Source organism: Anabrus simplex, chromosome 4 (assembly GCF_040414725.1).
Source record: "Anabrus simplex isolate iqAnaSimp1 chromosome 4, ASM4041472v1, whole genome shotgun sequence".
NCBI classification, from domain to species: Eukaryota; Metazoa; Arthropoda; class Insecta; order Orthoptera; family Tettigoniidae; genus Anabrus; species Anabrus simplex.
In genome coordinates, this window is record NC_090268.1 from 405,673,807 (window position 1) to 405,694,788 (window position 20,982).

The 20,982-nt window shown below is 40.4% G+C and overlaps 1 protein-coding gene across 2 annotated transcripts in view; it reads right to left on the reverse strand.

The window, feature by feature from the left end:
• Eps-15 (Epidermal growth factor receptor pathway substrate clone 15) overlaps positions 1–20,982 on the reverse strand; it is a 555,588-nt gene that overhangs the window by 94,880 nt on the left and 439,726 nt on the right. For both annotated transcript variants that reach the window (XM_067145864.2, XM_067145865.2), the window contains exons 15-16: positions 18,538–18,629; positions 15,388–15,436 (exon numbers count right to left, since the gene is read on the reverse strand). In XM_067145864.2, the coding sequence (XP_067001965.2) occupies positions 15,388–15,436; positions 18,538–18,629 (141 nt within the window). The remainder of the gene's footprint in view (positions 1–15,387; positions 15,437–18,537; positions 18,630–20,982) is intronic.

Here is a 20,982-nt window from a genome sequence, read left to right on the forward strand (position 1 = left end):
ATTATGTCTGTAGTCGTAGGTTCAAACTTATTATCTTGTGTGGGCATTTTCCCAAATATATGTGGGGATCCTTTAGTGGCGTTATTTCTGCATGACAAGTTCTCACCCTAGCATCATATACTTCATGTGCAGGTACAGCGCGGCTGTTCCGTATAAGAGCACATTTGTTTCTTGAGTTCACTTATATAGTCTCCACACGACAAACCAACCAGATAGCGAATAATTTTCTTTGTTTGAGGTTTATCTTATTCATGATATGAGCCTGTTGGGCATCCATTTTAGCACGATTGGTGCAATAAATTGTAATATAAAGGAAAAGAAATGTTGAGTTAAGAATACACAACTTGTGCTCAAAATGTCAGTAGGTGCGTTTGTGTTCCTCATTTCGTAGTTTAATGTAGTATTAAGTCACCCATGATCCTCTCGTCATATGAACCCAAATTATCGACCCTTCTCTGCCGAAGGTAGCTGAGCTGGTGCACGTATGCAAGAACAGAAGAACAGGTAGGTATCATCCTGCAATATTAATGTGCCCTATAGGGTACATATAAAATGGCCCCCAAAGGCGTGTGGCGAGAGTATCATGAGGGAGGTTAACAATATCGCCGATAATGTACTAATTTGCTTTAGTTGTGTGTGATGAGAGTATAAGATGCAGACGCTACGAATATCCAAGTTAGGATACAAAACGTGGCTGAATGAGTAGATCATTAATTATGAGTTTTCTTTGGTAAATGAGGAACCAGGACAGAGAAGCTAGAGTTTGGCATTGAATCTGTCCGAATCTTAGCGCATATTTAATAATGGCGAGTATAGGTACAGGAGATTGTTGTCAAAAATAATGATAGGTTTATTGATCTTTGTGAGGATGATTTTCTTTCAGATAAACCATTTTATCAGATTACACCTTTATTTCGGTCAAAGTAAACAACATATTATTTGCATTTGTTCAAAATTTGTCAATTTTGTGGTTCATATGTATAGTGACAGAGCATAAGTTGATGGATAGAAATTTAATGAAAATTGGAGTTATGATGTCGTGTGGAGAAAGACCTCAGATTTCTCTCCGGAAGGGTTGGCGTATTCTCATCGTAATAAATGTCTCTGACGTTAGAAAGTTTTCGGGAGTTATTGATGGAGGAGCTAGGACAAGTCAAAGCGCAGATCGCTGAAGTCAGGGAAGAGCAGAAAGTGGAGTTAAAGGCTCAGATGGCCGAGGTAGAAACACAGATAGCCGCTGTAAAATCACAGGTTATTGACGTAAGTGAAAAACAGATAAATAAAACTGAGGAGCAGTTAATAGGACTAGAAGCCCGTACGAAAGAACAATTAATGGCTTTAGAAGAGCACACGAATGCTAAATTAGACCGGTTAATGGCGGACAATCAGCAGACGCAGACGCGGCTCGGGGAATTAGATGAGAAAATAGAAAGCGTGCGCATGTGCTGCCTGGAAACCACAGAGGAATTGAGGAGGCAGGTGTCAAACATGGAAAACGTAACAGGGGAACAAATTGCTACATTAAAAAAAGTAGTGGGGACGCTAGAGGAAAGGACCCTTAATAATGAAGTTCTGGTAGAGAAGAAGTTAAAAGCATACACTGTGGACATAGATGAAATAAAGAGGGAGATAGATGAAACTAGCTCTGGCCTGGTATTGTTGGAAAAGAAGATGGATTCTAGGATAGGAGCAGTAAATGAGAAGGTAGCTGACAGGATGGAATGAATTGAAGAAAAGACGAAGGCAAAAATGATTATTCTTGAAGATCGAGTAGAACAAACCGAGACGAAAGTGATTGCCCGAATGTCAGGGTTAGAACTTCAAGTAGGACAAATGAAGCAGCAACTAGAACAGAAAAATTCTTATGAGTATCAAGGAGGAAAAGGAGAAGGGGCGCTGATGTCATCAAACGAAATAAAGGTGCCGGTAGAAATTAAGGTAGAGGGCAATCCCCTAAGTGAGCCAGCGGCGGTTAACGAATCCTTGAATATACAGAAGCCAATGAGACCGAGTTCAATGCCGGAGAATGGCAATATCATTCCCGTGTATAATATAGTGAGATCAAACGAGGACAAACCTAAGAAGTTCTTAGCTAATGGCGAATGCACTCCCCGTTCATTTCTCAGGGAGATTGAAGAGTATATGGAAGATTGTCGGATACCTAAAGAGAAAAGACTTAGAACAGTAGAGAGGTTTTTAGGAGGGACTGTATCTCAGTGGATGACTGCTTTCAAGAACACCTTCCAGTCTTATGAGGACTTTAAGGAAGCCTTTCTCAGGAGATACTGGAGCCTCTCGGTCCAACAGAATTTAAGACTGGAGCTATACGCTAGACGATATGCCAGCACGCTGCCCACGCGCTTTAATGATTTTTTTATTTCACAGCTAATTAAAATGCGGGAACTAGACCACCCACCTCCAGAGAAAGAAGTTATTACAACCATCATGAAACAGCTACCGGTCGAGGTGCAAAGAATCTTGATCGCCGCCAACGTCGATACAGCCAGTGAGGCTGAAACAATTTTAAGGCAATTAGATCAAACTTCGGTACAGAGTCAGCCTCGTATTCGGCACACTGAAGCGATAAACACGCTGGAGGTGATGCCTGAAGAACACACACACGGAAGAAATAGCCGGCAAGAAATTCAGGACTCGGGTACCCAGACATCAAGATGGATGAGAGAGGAAGGACAAAACCAGCAGCAAAGGGGATCGAATGGAAGACCCTGGTATAGGAATAATCAGCAAAGATATAGAAATTACAAAGAAAGGAGAGACGTTTCGCCAGCAGGTCATAACCCTGGACCGCCAGATAGACAATATCGTCCACGGTACGAGGGAAGGAACGTGGCGAGAAAACCTTACTCTGACTGGAACCAGAATCGAAGGCGGGACTACCAACAGCACAGAAATGATTACAGACCTTGTGAGTCGGAACGTGAGAGAGAACATAGGCAATATGTGAACAAGCTAGAGCAAGAACGTAACAATTCAGAGAAATGGAGGAATGCCATTCAGCAGGCGAGTCCGATACAGTGTGGTGCCCAGAGTCTGGAAATGCAACAACACATTAACGAAAACCGAGGGTGTAACTTGAACCCTCACGCGCCTGAATATAGCAGGGGGAGCGCGGGAGCTAAAAAAAAACTACAAGGTCCACAAATGGAGATAGCCTAAACCATGAAGGGGAGAACAGTGAAGAAGGATGGATGACGGTGACAGTAGACAGTTGGGTAATAAAACCTGAGGACTTATTAGACGACCACATTAAAATTGACGTCAAGACAGTTAAAGAATTACCAATAATATATGCACGTGTACATGGTTTAAAGACACGTATCCTCGTAGACACAGGCGCATCAATCAGTGTCATTTCTCAAGCATTGCTGTCAGAAATAAAGACTAGAACACGAGTTCCTTCCATTCCTATCGCTAAGCTGAAAGTCAGAGGGATCGTACCAGATAAGACAACTGTATGCAAGGAACAAGTCTTAGTGGACATTGAAATAGGCAGATCAGTCATATCTCACCCGTGCGTAGTGCTCACGAAAATGGAGTATAACCTGATATTAGGAGCAGATTTTCTTCGTGAACATCAGGCAAATATTGACATGGGTAACAATGTTATTAGATTACACTTAAGTCCGATACCCGAAGAAGTTAAGATGAATCAGAATGAGGATTACCACCAGGAGGAAAGAATCTGGCTAACTGCAGCAGAGGACGGGAACATGAGTGAATATGAGGACAGGCCAGCGTTCGAATGCGAGGATTACAAAGGGATTTTTCAGAAGTGTGAGATTATGGTAGCCCACTTAGAGGACGAAACAGAGAGAGAAAATTTCGAGGCGATAAAGCCACAGAAAATCGCGGAAGCTAAAATTGGGGAGGAAGACAAGAAGAGATTACAAGATATCTTGGAGCGGCATGCGACAGTTTTTGGTTCGAAGCCAGGAAGAATTCCTAACTTTCAATACCGTTTGAACGTAACAAATTGGGAACCATATAAGCAGAAACCATATCCCATACCGGAAAAATTCTTTTCCCAAGTCAAAGTTATAATAGAGGACATGGAGAGAAACGGCATAATATCAAAGGCGGCCACGCCGTTCCTGAACCCCATCTGTACGGTTCCTAAGGCCAACGGTTCGATACGCCTGTGTTTGGATGCGCGTATATTAAATGGCCGCTTAGTGCCCGAATATGAGTGTGCCCCGGCTATAAAGGACTTATTGACAAAATTCGGTGATATGGAGTACTTTAGTACGTTCGATTTGACCTCGTCGTTCTTCCATATTGTCTTAGACCCTGCAACAAGCATGCTGACGGGCTTCATGTTCGATAACCAGACGTATCGCTTTAATTGTCTCCCATTCGGGTTAAAAACCTCAAATTCCGCTCTTATCCGTGCTCTGGAAGCGAACCTAAGCCCGGAAGTAAAGGCGTTTACTCTCAAATATGTGGATGATTTAATAATAGGTTCAAAGACCCTGGATGAGCACTTAAAGAAGATAGACATGCTATTGGAAGACCTCAATAAGAGCAACTTTAAGATAAACTTCGAGAAGTCTCATTTCTGTCAGAGAAGTGTTTTATTTTTGGGCCATGTAGTGGATGGAACAGGTGTAAGGCCTAACCCCACGAAGATAGCTGCGATACAGAATTTTCCCACACCTACTCGTGTGAAGCATATTAGACAGTTCTTGGGTATATGTCTCTTCTTCGCGAATCATTGTCCAGGTTACACGGAAACGGTCGCTCCACTACAAGACCTATTGAAAGTAAATAATCGTTGGAAATGGGATAAGATACATGAACAAGCATTTCAGAATACTAAACGACTGCTGGCAAAGTCTGTGAAACTAGGATATCCCGATTACACTCGCAAATTCGTAATACAGACAGATGCATCAGAAGTGGGAATAGGTGCTGTACTATATCAAGAAACCCCCGAGAAAGAAAGCTCAATAACATATCTCTCCTTCATGAGCCGAAAACTACGGTCTCATGAAAGAAAGTACACCACGACAGAGCTAGAGATGTTGTCAATAGTCACTGCTCTAAACTATTGGAGGAAATATATTTATGGTTTTCCTGTCATAATCCGAACAGACCATAAGGCTCTTACTTTTGTATTAAAGACAAATTTAGCGAGTGGGCGCGTTACTAGATGGGCGCTTTATGTCCAGCAATTTGACTTAACCTTTGAGCACTGCCCGGGGAAAATGAATGTACTGGCAGATGCGTTGAGCCGTAATCCGAATCCGGCAGAAGTCTCAATAAACTTGACAACACTGGGACAGGAAGATCAGGAAGTCTTAGACCAGCTGCGAAACATAGGGCATGAGCAATTAGAAGACCCTGCCACTAGTCTCATGGTGAAGTATTTTAAGAAAGAACTGCAACAAGGAACCCCAGAATACATTGAAGCAGAGAAGAAGGCTGCATCCCACCATTTCCTTAATGGCATGTTACACAAATTTGTGGACGAAGAGCACACCCGGCTACGGATAGTGGTACCTTCGAATTTACAGACAGGATTAATTTGGCTTACACATCATGCCACAGGACATGCCGGTATAGATAAGGTTACTGCGACGCTACAAGAGACCTTCGTTTGGTCTAAGTTGAGAACTACAGTTCAGCAGCTACTTAAGACCTGCGATATATGCCAGAGGGTGAAACCAAACCCCTACCTATTAAAGCAAAAACCGAAACCGTTACTCCCTACGGAGCCAAGAAAACTTTTTGCAATAGATTGGTATGGGCCAATTCCTGCAGCGAGTAGAGGCTTGAAATACATATTAGTATGCATGGATGTTTTCAGTAAGTACGTAACACTATGTCCAGTACGGAAGGCGAATACCCGGACGGCGCTAAATCAGTTGAAAAACAAGATAATTCCTTCCATGGGGAAACCTGAGAGTTTGTTATCGGACCACGGTGCGCAGTTCACTTCTGAGATTTTTAAAAGAGAATTGGAACGCCTGGGAATCAAACATGTGCTATCCAGCATACGGCATCCTGAAGCAAACCCAAGTGAAAGAATAATGCGAGAGATTGCTAAGTACTGTCGTATCTACTGTCCGCGAGAACATTATAAATGGTTAAGTGTGATACCTATCATAACCGAGTCCATCAATTCGACACGACACGAATCCACGGCACAAATTCCTTCAGTTTTGCATCACAACATCTTCCCTTGTCGCCCGTGGCAAAGTGTTATACCGTGCCCCACCGACACAAGAATGTCACAAGAGATGTGTGTGAGGAGGGCGGCCGAACAGCTGAGGGCGCAGGCGGAACGTAGATTGAGGCGAACCAGAAGGAGGCGTTTCCACCGCCCATTGCGAGTGAATGAACTAGTGCTCATTCGTCGCCCTGCTCCCAGTCAACCGTCAGCTAGATTTTATCACAAGTTTGCCGAACTGTATGTGGGACCTTATCGTATAATTCAGTGTTACGATAACAATGCATACAGGGTACGAAGCTTGGACGGTAGGACTGAGAAGGTATTCAATGCAGCCAATATTAAAATTTATATTCCCAGAGGACAAATGCTAATCGAGGACAACATCGAGAATGAAGAGATGGAGGGAGAAGAGGACGACGAAGAAGAAGAAGAGGAAGAAGACGTGGGAGGTGCAGACGAAGTACCGGAGATGCAAGACGATGAAAGTGAAAGCCCTGACCACAATCCGAATGAAGTGTCCCTAAACGTAGGAATGGTAGACGAAGTTTCGCCGCAGAGCAGCGCAATATTAGAAATGGCTGCAGTGGAGTGCACTGAATGCTCGGGAAATAATAGAAAATTCTTGGCTTTGTTGGATACATACTATAGAATTCGAAAGGAGCGTGAGGAGCTACTGGAACAAGTTCGGAAAATGCCACAGGATGGCTCTGAATGAAAGAAATACCCACGCGAGCGTTAAATATCCAACGCAAAGAAAAATACAAAAAAATATGATTTTTTCATATTTTTCTTTAGTGTGTGGGGAAGCAAATGTACCATTCTGTTGGTTATAAGAATGGATATTTAACGCTGATAAAAGATTGCGCAACAGGACGCTAACTGTGAGGGCGTGATGCTATATGGAGAGCGGGAATCGAGAAGGGGATTCCCGAGGCAAGGCGTGGTCGTGTGCGATAAAGAAAGAATATAGGAGGAAGAAAGAAAGAGAGATGGGTGTTGTCTGGGGGAGAGACGTGCCACCCTAACAGAGAATTTCAGCGGGAACTGACAGGCTCACCACGCTATGGAAATTGAGGCATAACTCCTATATTTGAAGGTTTTACAAGAAAGTAATAGGATGGGAATCAGTACCAGAATTTTCCGAAGCCATAGATGCCTCAAAGTCTATTAATATATAATTGAATAAGTAACTATGTGGGAGGTCGACTGCCGTGAGAAAATGTTTCGAGGCCACATACCAATTTCAAGTTGTTTCCCGGGACTTCCCAGCGAGTCGCGTGGGTTCCTGGATTCTATAAGAGCAAGGAAGGTGGAAGGAGGTGATCAGTCCATGATAAGACCGCTGTCCGTGTGTGTCGCGTTCTGCTGATGCTCGCGCCAGAAACCTTTGCTTATGACAAAGAGGGTGATTACTTTAATACGGTTGTGCTAAGGTTTATTCAGTGAATCGGTGATTCATAAACTTTCCAGTAACTATTCAATCGCATGATTGTATTTAGACGCTTTACAAGTGAGGTCGCAAGTGCCTAATTAACCGACTGTAGACAATGCCGTACGTGTAGACTTCATCATGAAGAGGTACGGGTAACCACGTAAATATAGTGTGAGGTGCGGACGAAGTGCAAGTATAAACTAAAGTCATTTGTGCTATTCCTGCTATACGTATGGGTATGAATCAGTCAAGCATGAGATAGTGACAATTTGTTTGACTGATTAAGTTGTTGATCTCAGATAGTAGATATTGCCTATATACATTCGTGCGCGACTAAGTAGATGAAGGGGAACGATGACTTTAACGTCGCGGATCGCCAGTACTGATGTTTGCATCGAAAATTAAATAAAAGTACAGGGAATGCTGTGCTGTTAATAAATTAGGCATTTCATTCCAGTGAAGACTCGTGCTGTGTTTCGAGAGACGTGTGATACGAGACCTGCCGACCGCAACCTCAAGAAGAAGGCCTCATGAACGAGCCATCCCTCAAGAAGACGGCTTCATGAACGAGCAACCCATGGAGACTGGACGCAGAGGATCGACCCAGGACCACATCGCTACCATGATGGGCTGAGCAGGCATTGCTTAACCCCGACGGAGGGAGAAAGGAGGTCTCCAAGATGATAGATAAGTGAACAATAATTAATATATATGTGTAGGGTTGGGGGGTTGTTATGCAGAAATACGGTGATTAATTTGTAAAAATAGTAAGGAGTAGGATTACGGCACATTAGGCCATTTATTAAGATATTTCCTTTATATAATCTAGGTTAGGTATACACAATTGTATTTTGATTGTCTATAGGTAAGCAAGGATTAAGGTAGCATATGATAGTATGACGGTACACATAGTCGTAGGGAAGCTTAGGCACGAGCTTAGATCAATGTTTCTTAGTGCCCGGCCTCTGTCGATATCTGCTTGTATTTATAGGTTAATCATGATAGAGTACCCTTATGCGGGGAGGGGAATACGACTGCACAATGTAGAGCACGTATGCGGCCAGGATTTAATTGTTTACTCCATGTTTAGATTGTGTTGGATTGAATGTGAGGGTAATGGGTATAACCCGTAGGCGATGTCACATATATTTGCGACCCTTGCTACTATGTCAAGCTAGGGCTTGAACCCATGACTTGAGGGTTAACTGGAACACGTCGCATTAGGCGGACGGCGAGATGGATATGTATAACAATGTGTAATACTCCAGGTGGTAGAATCGAGACCCAGGGCGGTCTGTCACGGACGTTGGATAGTGCAGACACGTATGTTGATTTCCTCACTCATTTTATTGTGGCGATTTTCGTCATGTATTGAGATAAGGTTAAGGTAGAGTAGAGCTCTGCATGTTTGAAACTGGGTTATGTTTTTGTTTTGTTTGTGCGAGGGGCTTCACGGCCCAGGCCTTGGAGGTCGTTTACCTTGCCTGCACAGTGGGGAGGCTCGCAGCCATTTTTAAAATACAAGACGAGGGCTGGAATTCCTTCCCGCAGGCGAGACAAGCATGTGCGAGGGTACATTCATTCATTCCCTCTTTCTCTCATACTTTATTTAACTTTGTTTATAATGGTAGGGCGGTAGATGAAACGAGGCACTAAGAAAACTTGTTTAAGCCGTAAATTTTGTAAATATAATGTTTGTTTGAATGGACCTTGGTTCATATCCACAAAGGAGTGATATTTCATGCGAGATTAGAAAGATTATGTCTGTAGTCGTAGGTTCAAACTTATTATCTTGTGTGGGCATTTTCCCAAATATATGTGGGGATCCTTTAGTGGCGTTATTTCTGCATGACAAGTTCTCACCCTAGCATCATATACTTCATGTGCAGGTACAGCGCGGCTGTTCCGTATAAGAGCACATTTGTTTCTTGAGTTCACTTATATAGTCTCCACACGACAAACCAACCAGATAGCGAATAATTTTCTTTGTTTGAGGTTTATCTTATTCATGATATGAGCCTGTTGGGCATCCATTTTAGCACGATTGGTGCAATAAATTGTAATATAAAGGAAAAGAAATGTTGAGTTAAGAATACACAACTTGTGCTCAAAATGTCAGTAGGTGCGTTTGTGTTCCTCATTTCGTAGTTTAATGTAGTATTAAGTCACCCATGATCCTCTCGTCATATGAACCCAAATTATCGACCCTTCTCTGCCGAAGGTAGCTGAGCTGGTGCACGTATGCAAGAACAGAAGAACAGGTAGGTATCATCCTGCAATATTAATGTGCCCTATAGGGTACATGGGCTTTCCATGAACTGTTAACATGAAAAGAGCTTCGTTCAAGATCCATTGCTGTACGCCAGGGTGGTTTCCTTGATTTCAGTCGATGTTCAGTGTGCGTAATATCTTGATGGATGGATAGTTGGGGGTTCTGCTGAATGTTCTTCCAAACCTTTAGGAGAGCTTCTGATCATCTTAGGGCTGGAGGTGGAATATTGCTGAGAACAGGAAGCCATAGTTTGTTCGTGCTCCGAATGCAACCCGTGATTATGCGCATTGCCTGATTGAGTTATACATCGATCTTCTTTGTGTGAACACTATTGATCCAAGAGGGGCAGCAGTATTCAGCAACAGAATATGATAAGGCTAATGCTGTTGATCTTAGAACATGAGTATTGGCTCCCCATGATGTACCAGCAAGTTTCTGAAGAATATTATTTCTAGTTTTTTCTTTAGCAGCTACATTTGAGAGATGTTGCTTGAAAGTCAAAGTTCTATCAAGTGTTATTCCAAATATTTTGGTGTACTGCAGAACGGCAATATTTGACTTCGGAATTTTATTGTTGGTTTGTAATTGGACTGTCTGTTGCGTAAGTGGAATGTAGATATAACTGTTTTTTGAGGATTTAGGTGAAGGCACCATTTCTTGAAGTATACATCCAAGGCTTCCAGATCAGTGGCTAAAGTAGTTTCAGCATCATAAAAGTTGAAGCACTGAGTCACCAAACAAATGTCATCAGCATAAGTGAATTTTCTTGATGATGTGTCTGGGAGGTCGTATATGTACAAACTGAAAAGAAGGGGGGCGAGGACTGATCCTTGAGGTAAACCATCGTTTAATTTAAACACTCTACTTCTGTCATTATCAGGGTAGATCTGGAAGTACCTATTACTGAGCATATTGCTAAGTAAGGCCGTAAGTTTACTACATGGGATCACACTCAAAAATTTTAGGAGTCCTTCTCGCCAGACAGTATCATAGGCAGCTGATAGATCCAAAAAGGCAGCCACGCTTACTGATTTCCTCTCATATCAATTTTCGATATAGGTGGTGAGAGACAGTACTTGATCATTACAACTTCTTGCAGGTCTAAATCCTGCTTGCTCTATAGGAATGTAGCTGTTGATTGTTTCATAAATTCTATTGTAGATCAGTCGCTCAAGGAGTTTATATGTAACACTTAGAAGTGCTATTGGACGGTAGCTTTCCACTTTAGATGGATCTTTATTTGGTTTCAGTATGGCTATTATCTTTGTTTTCTCCATCAGAGGTGGGATGTTTCCAGTTTGCAGAATATTAATGAAGAAGTTGGTTAACCATTTTATTGTGGCTGGTCCGCAATGAGACAAAAGTTCAGGATAAATTCAAAGAATATGACATTACAACAATATGGCAATGTATCATAAGCCCATTTGAGAAGTTTCAACACAATAAGTGATATTATTGATCGTGACAATCACAACAGTCCAACATGAACTTGGAAATGTTGAAATCTAGAGCCCTACAGTTTCATATGTAGTCCATTTGTCCACCTGTTTTCAACACATTTCCTTTCCCTCAACAATGGGTATTATCACCTCGAGCCGCAGTTACAGCTGTGATTCGATTACACTTGCTCAGGATGCAATCTCAAATGTTCTCTTGTGTATGAGCTCACATTCTGCCTAGAGCGCAGCCTGAAGTTGAGCCATTGTGTTAGGGGAACGATTCCTAGAATGTCTCCCAAGCATATCCCAGACATGCTCTATCGCGTTTAGGTCGAGCAGGCCACACCATACGCTCAATTTATACTTCAAGTACTTAAGTAAAAAAACGGCAACGTTTGGGTGAGAATTGTCATGCATCAGAATAAAGTTCTCGCCGATCACAGCACAAAAGGCACTACGCAATCCACTAAAATTTCCTCGATGTATTGGTGACCTGTCAGACCTCCAGTCTCGATGAACACGAGCTCCATGCGCACATCAGTGGTAATCCCAGGTTCCCAAACCAGACCATCACAGAGCCTCCATTGATCGGAGTCCTTGTAGAGAAAGTACAGGGTGAATAACAATCCACGGACCTTCTCCATACAGTCTCTCCCTTCCAACCGGTGCCCTCAAATAGAATCTGGATTAATCCATACACAGTACTGAGGTCCACTGCTCCACAGTTCAGTTTTGATAGGCTTGGGAAATTGCATCCGAGAAGCACTGTGTTCACTTGTATGCAGAGGTCCTGTGGTGGGCCTCTTGGACTTTAAATCCACTTCATACAACCTCCTATTTACTGTCCTTTCGCTGATGTTCGTGCCCCCCAATTGGTGCAAACAATTTCTGGTCTCCATAGCCGTTGTGTGTCGATCATGAAGAACTTGCACTACAAGAAATCGATCATCGCCCGTAGTGCTTTTCCTAAGAACAGAACCATGCCTACTGGTGTAGATATTGTCCTCTCTGAACCTTTTGACAGTTCTGTACATGCCAGAACAAAACGTGCCTATAGCATCTGCTACATAGTGTATACTGCGCCCATCCTTCACTAATCCAATGGCTCTTTCTGCGTTTCCAGGTGAGAGAGTCATTATGACCTGACTTAGAAATAAGACTAATTCGTAATGTTCACCAGAATAAGCAGTGCGAAAATTCACAGCAATAAACCTTAAGACAGCTGTTTGTGGTTATTCTTGTCAAAAGGCAGGAAATGGCAATATTGGTGTTGTGATTGTCACGGTCAGTAATGTTTATCAATTACTGCACTGAAACTTCTGAAATGGACTAATTAACTTACGATACATTGTCATGTATTTGTAATGTCATAACATTTAATTTATACAAGGTTTCAAATGGACAAACATAAAATTTTGTCTGAAACACTGTTGTAACCACAAAGATGCACACAGGAGATGCTGTCAATTGTGTACACTGTTTTATTTACAAAATATAAACACTCTCTCTCTCTCTCTCTAATAACTGCCCTCTTGAACAAAACACTGCTATGAAGAGGAATAAGAAGAAGACTGCCACAATAGCATGTCAAAGTACTACCAACACAACAAAATCACAATATGAATTCATATACTCAATTAATGACTTGCACTCACAACTCTCGCTAAACAACTCAACTGCCAAGACTGCCTCTTTATATACATTGTCTGGCCAGGCTTCTAGAAGAGTATGATACATGTTTTCTTGTAATTTCTAGAGTCTCCAATAGCCTATTTACAATGAAAGGAATTTTCTATGCAATTCTAGTGACAAGATGCATTGTTCTGGACAATTACCGTGTATTGCACAACATTACACAGGATTTATACACCATATATATATATAGCTAATAATATATTATATACTATTAATTATGTGTTCTTACATTAAATAAACACTTATTAATATACATACAGCAGACGTGTTGTGACAATCTCACATGTTTTTATATCAATTAAAGTCCGTACATAACTATGTAAATAATAATAATAATAATAATAATAATAATAATAATAATAATAATAATAATAATAATAATAATAATAATAATAATAATAATAATTGTGACCAATATTAAACAGCTGTGTGCAGAGATCAATGAAGCCACACAAATTATTGTCGTTATTTAATTTTGGCCTTGTCATCATTTTAAAATTTTGTGTAAAACTGCTGTTTGCAAAAACAAAAGGGAACATTAAAAGACTGAAGAGCTTATATTAAAAGTTTTTTTTTTTTAAATTATTGTAATTCATGGGTATGAAGAAGAATTATTGAACTAAATTGGATTATCATTTTATATTCTGTACATCAAGAACTGTAATTTTGAAATGTGTTTGAAAAATGTTAAAGGGTCTTTATTTTTGAGGCATGTGTGAAATGTTCTATTGTGAAATTGCTATTTCGTAAATCCAATTCTCTTGAACTTGCCCATATAAGGAAATGAACTTTTATCGGTCAGAATAACGACCTTTCCCATTGGTGAATATGTAAATCTTGGGAAATTCTGTGTTTTCATTGGCTACTTGTAATCGTACGATTTCCTGTTTCGGGCTCCTCATCAGAGCTGTGTTTTGTCCGTGTCTTTTCCATCCGACCGATCTAGCGAGCGGACGCACTCGTGGTCTGTTCCCCCTCCGGGAACTCCAGCCTCTCACGGCAAGCGCTATGTTATTGCCTTATAATAAATTTAAACTCATTCTTGTGTTTTGGACTTTTCCCATTTAACGTAACTTCCGTGATTATGTAGAATTTTATTTTGTGTGCCAGAGTTTCCTCTAGATTTCCACATTTACCAAAATTGAGCATCAGTAAGACTTAGCTGTTAAGCTTGTCCGCAACGTGTTGTTTTTGGAGGCAAACCTTCTTTTTTAGGCTCAGTATTTTGTAATTAAAAGTAAATGTAACACTCCTTTTTTGAATAGCGTATTGTAGTTCACATTAATTCATTTTGGAATCTTTCGAGGATACCTTTCATTCTGTGAACTAAAGTTAAATGTGAACTTCTTTGTCAAAGCTCGTTTCATGTCCGAAGACCTTGATTCGATTGCCGGTTTTGTTTTGTAAGTCTATCTAAATCTTCTTTGAGTCAGTGTGTTTATTATCAGCTACTCTGCCATTTATTTGTTTGTTTTATTTGAAATTGTATCTTTTCATTTTGTTAATAATATTATTAGTCTGAGAGTGATTATTGTGAACCTTTTCTTCCCCACAACGTCATACTTTCCCACGGACCTCAACAGGGCTCCTACCTCCTACCACCTTCCACCTCCTTTCCGTAGCCTATGCAGTGGCCTCCATGGTATGCACTAGCCTTGCGTCTTGGGTGGTGTGCTAAGTCCCAACTGACGAGCCTAACTTAGCACACGAGGGCGAAACGCAGGCAACCAAGAATGAGTTAGCTGGAAAATTTATAATGTCCAATAACGGACCATTATATTGGTATTATAAATTTACTCATTCAGGACAAATATTTTAGGTTCCCTATGGGAATCAACATCTACATCAAATGGTTTGATTTGCGTGTTTTGTAAGTTAACCGCCTCATTTACCAACCTAGATGTGAAGCTGCCACTACATTTTTCAATTTCCCCTATTTATTTTATTATTATTATTATTATTATTATTAGTTGGTGCATGCGCTCCTCGAACAGCTGCTACATGGTTTTGTTTCTAATATTTCTCATTCCTATTTTATTATTATTATTACTTTATGTGTATGTGTCCAAACAGGTGCTACAATAATAATAATAATAATAATAATAATAATAATAATAATAATAATAATAATAATAATAATAATAATAATAATAATAATAATAATAATAACAACAACAACAATAATAATCAAGCTTATTATTTTCATTATTTACCCATGGGTTAGAGAATTGTTTCCAACTTATACCAGTCCATTACACTTGCTTTTTTTTGCTAGTGAGTGTATAAAGATACACAGCACAGTACTTCAACCTTATACTTGTTCACTACCAATATACCTGAATATTTAAGGACTTACCAGTTGTGTTGGTACCAAAAGAGCCGAATGGATCAGATGAGAGCCCATCCTACAACAGAATGAATCACATTGTTTAGAATCTCAGAGACAATATTTCTGTTTAATTTGGTGAGAAGTCATGCCAGTACTCAAGACTGATAATCAAAGACACATTCATCCCTTTTCTCATCAGGGTCCTGAACATCGAGATATTAACAACGGCAATATTTCTCCTACAAAGAAATAGTTTCTCCAAAATCGAAATACTAACATTATTAAGCTATCCATGAAGGTATTCTACATCCTTTCTTGTTTCTTTCCTTCCATACCCATTTCAGTCTTTCATTTCCTCGTCTCTATTTCTCGATTTTAAGTAAATTTGGACTTTTTACATGCATAATTCATACTTTCAATCACTTACAGGAAAGATATAATCATCAAATTCTACACGAATATTGACCCACCCAGTTGTGAGCCAAATGCTATGTCATAATTATCTGAATACTACTGCAATGTAAGATAATCTTACACAAATTTCACCCTATTTAACGTTTCTAACTCAATCTGGCCAATGAATAGATGAGATGCGAGAAAATATCATACGACCAGCCAGTTAGGCCGCTAAATATTGCTTCTTATGATATAATCCATTGTCGATATGACATACCGTTTAGCAGCAGTTTATCTGTAAATGAAGGTCTGCAATATTGTAAACATGCATATACTTTCGTGTGTCGCTGTATATATATTCACTGATGTCGATTTGTAGCGATCGAGAAATGGCGTGTCTGCTATTGTAATCAGTACTCCCCACACCGACTCTGACTGGCAGTAGGAATGGGGTCCTGCTCCAACCCCTGTGTAACTGACAGTAGTAAGGAGGGCCTACCATTGTAATGGATAATTCACTTCTTGATTTAACTTGCAGAAGGCAAGGGAGAATGCAATTCTGTTCAAAACTCCCCTAGCCGATTGTGTTTGGCTGTAGGCCAGGGTGTCCGCCATTATAAACAAATGTACCCAACTGAAATGTGACTAGCATTAGGCATAGTGGCCTGCTTTTTTGATGGAAACTTACCAACTCTGTGTGACTGGCAGTAAGCTGGCTGGCAGCAGGAAAATGGGCCTGTCATTATAATGATAACTGCACAACTCAATTTTGACTGGTAGTAGGGAAGTTGCCTGCTATTATAATAAAAACTCCTCGACTGTAATCTGTCTGGAAGTAGGAAAAATATTAAAAACAGAGGAGAGCTAAATATAGAACCGTTAGTACAGAAGATGCAGAAGGCAAGACTGAGATGGTTCGGACATGTAAAAAGAATAGGAAATGAACGGGTGGTAAGAAAAGAATTGGAAAGGGAAGTTAAGGGAAAGAGACCAGTTGGAAGACTGAGAAGAAGGTGGATGGATCAGATTTGGAAGGACATTAGAGAATCTGGATTGGATGTGGCAGAAGTAATGGAGCAGGAAAAGTGGAAGGACAGAAAGGAGTGGAGGAGGCTTGTTAACCACACCCGGGTGACTGGAGTAGGGCATTGATGATGATGATGGTAGTGATGACTGATACAGATAGGTCTTATGGCAATGATGGTACAGGAAAGGGCTAGGAGCGAGAAGGAAGCGGCCGTAACCTAAATTAAGGTACAGCCCCAGCATTTTGCTGGTGTGAAAATGGGAAACCATGGATAATCATCTTCAGGGCTGCCTCTTCCGAATGCAAGCTCACAGCTGCTCGCTCCTAACTGCACAACCAACTTGCTCGGCGAGTGATATTTTGCATTGTCTATAACAATCACGAATGGTTTCTGTAAATTATTTATAAGGGACTCTGCAAACCATTTGAAAAACCTTTTGTGGTTCATCTCCTCATGATAATCACTGGTTTATCATAGATTTACAGGGGAAACAGCAGTTCAGTACGAAGTCCTTGGATGTCCTTGTGCATAAAAGAATAAGTCTGCCACCATTAACCAGCGGAATCTTCGATGTTCCCTTGACCATGTTATCTACCAAGCCTTTAATAATGGAATAGTTAGCGATGTCCCAAGTTTCAATCTCTTCAAAATCACGCTTTATTAGCTCCCTCAGAAACCTGCATTGCCAACCAGAAATGTCCAGTTTCTACATCAGAAGTTTCCTACTATTTATTTTCTTATAACAAACCCTAAGTTTTTATGACACTCCTAAGCAAAATATTTCAGTCTTGAAATAACTGAGCTTCTCCAAGAGAACTGTGTAGTTTGGCGGTGGTTGGGTATTCTTTCATAATATGCTTATTTGTGTTATTGCAAGCATCCTGTTGGAAGGAGTCAGGGCTTGTAGCCCTTGTGTCTATTCCGAGTTTCTTTCCATGCGTTCTTAAACCTGATGTTCCTGCCTGGATTAATTCTAAACCATACCTGTCTTTTCCTATTTTAACTATAGTGTTCTTGCATACTCTGCAATTCTATCTAGCAGTTTATTTACAGAAATGAGGATCCTTATTATATTTCTCCCATTCAAAGTACTCTGGTACAGAACAAATAGTGTCCTGAGTTTGTTCCTTTATAGGCATGCCGAAAGGTTTTCTCTCTTCATTCTTCGCCATTGAATTAATATTAAGAGATAGGCATATATACAAACTATTGTAAACTTAACTGTACAAGTATAACTACCAATTATTATATACAAGTTGACATCTGTAGAGAATCTGTTTTTGAATAACAATAACTACTGGAAAGGAATAGACTATTATACACATGGACACACAAATAACAACACTAAGTACCCTGCACCGTAAAGAAAGTATTGTACAATGAACACTACTGGTGAAATCTGGTAATCCCTTGCCACATATTTTAGGAGAATATCATGTTCTTAAGCTTTCCCTCGCTTCTCATCTCTTGCTTGCACACCTCTGTGGTCAGCCAAATGTAACTGGCCACATTTAGGGGTTGGTTGTCATGGCAAACTGCTAATACTTTTGTCATACTCTATTTCCATTTTAATACCCTATTCATATTATATATGAACCTCTTCCATTTATCTACACCAAAAAATTGAAGGGATATATTTCATTTCATAAGCCACACATCAACTGTTTGGATCAAACATGTGGCAAGATCTTGGTAGTGGAAAATATCTTCTGAGACACAAAATATACTTAAAAAGAGATAACCGATCACTTACAGCTGGCTTAGGTGAAAATGCCGCACCAAATGGGTCGTTAGAAGAAAAGGGATCTGCCGCTGATGGGTTGCTCTTTGTGCTACCAAATGGATCTGAAATAAACCATAGGAATAACACAGTACAAAATAACAAATAAAAAATGCATTTAATAGTGGAAGGTGATGAGAAGCAAAACAAAAGGATTGGCAAGTCTCAAAATCCATCTTTTTAAAAAACGTGTTAGTTTCATCTCAATTCTCAACATAAATCTTACTTCAAAGTAACAGTCCACCTCAGATTTGAATAACTTACATTCTTCTAAGGATATCCACAGTACTAGAAATTACTGATAATTTTATAGGGGAAACTAACTGAAATGCAAGACATTCTTGGAACGTGATCCCAAATACTTGTTCCAAGCACTCTGAATGGACAGAGTCTTTACATTCTAGACTCAAGGATGACTACCTTTCCAATTTATTCTTGTTTATAAATAATAGAGACTTTATACTTATTAGCCATAACCAATATTCTTAAATGTATAAACATCCTGGTATATATTATAATGAAGAAAATCACTGTAACCATTCTACGAAATTGTGTCATCCAATAAAATATATTCATAATGTTACGAATAAAACAATGACGTGTTTCATTGAATTAATTTTATCAAGGATGACCCAATCAGTGAACACACCATGAATGACAACAATTCACTAATTAGTAGTTATTTACAACTCTCTTATCCTCATAGTGGGTCTTTGGCTGGCAGTCTTTATTTAGACAGGGCAATGCTCCATACCATTGACTGACAGATTTCACTTTTCATTGCACTGCACACAAACTACAGGCACTTCACAAAGCAGCCCCATGCAATCAGGCTTGAACACAGGTCTGTTAGCTATCACAATGCACAACAGCTGTACACTTAGTTCGACCCAGACAAGACCGATAACTTCCACGATCAACTCACATGACAGCTCCACACACTGAACTCTTAGATCACAAGTTGTAACTGACTACTCAACATAACACAATCTCTTTGGTATGAGCCTGCTTTTATATACCTAGTGAAGAAGTTATATACTGACTGGCAAAAATGATGATGATGATGATGATGATGCTTGTTTAGAGGGGCCTAACATCTAGGTCATTGGCCCCTAATGGTACGACATGTAATGACAATTTAAAAGTCCAAAACTCGTCCAATGACCATAATTCAAAATGTGATGAAGAATGAGTAGATGAATATGAATTTAAAATAATCAGCACATCCAACTTGCAATACTGAAAGTTAAAAATAATTCCAAAACTAATCGACTGACAAGAATTTAAAAAAAGAGATGAAAAATGATTATGAATTTAAAACAATCACAGTAGTCGACCCGCAATGCCCCACCTTCCCTGAAACTGTTAATACAATAGTATATACTGACCAAGGGGCTGCTTCCAAAGCACAATCCTGAACTGATGATGCTTGTTGTCTAAATGGGTCGAAAATCCAGCCCAATGGCCCCTCATAATGGTACTTATTGCTAGAAAAGTAAGAACTATGGTATTTCTCATGTAGCGGTACTAATCATGAGTAATGTAGACTTACAGTGCTCCACACATTGTGGTACCACTCGCAGGTAATGTAATATGTATAGGTAATGCAGACCTATGGTTTCTCTCACATTACAGCACCACTCATAAGCAACGCAAACCCATGGTGTTCCTCACATAGATGTACTAATCATGGGCACTGGTATTCCCGTGGTATTCCTCACATAGTGGGTACTAATCACAGGCAATGCAGACTCACGGCGTCACTCATATAGTAGTTCTAATCGCAGGCAATGCCCAGACCCATGGTGTTTCTCACAATGGGACTAATCATAGGCAACGTAAGTGGTGGTGGTGATTATTGTTTTAAGAGGAAGTACAACTAGGCAACCATCCTCTATATAACACTAATCAGAGCAAATATATGGAAGGGGTACCAACATTTCGAAAAAAGAAGATATCGGCCAAAGGAAGGCAAGGGCCACGAAGGGCGTGAAAATGAACGACTCCCTAGCCCTCTCAAACCTAATAGCGTCGGGGTCAGAAAAGAACACAAGAGTTGACCAAGAGAGGTAAGATAGGACAGAAGAAAGTGAGGAGCCTGTTACAAGTAAGTGGAAGCAATGCCAGGACTTAGCTGAGGGCCCGTGGTCGCCAACCCATGCTTCAAAGTTCAGAGTCCCTGGGGCCCCTTTTAGTCGCCTCTTACGACAGGCAGGGAATACCGTGAGTGTTATTTTACTGCCCCCACCCACAGGGGGGAAGGCAACGTAAGCCTGTGGTGTTCCACACATAGTGGTACTTATCACGGGCACTGAACCCTCTGTTGCTACTAATCACAAAACTATTGTGTACCTAACATAGTGGTACTACTCGCAAGTAAAGGTGACCCATGGTGTTCCTTGCGTCGTGGTACTAATT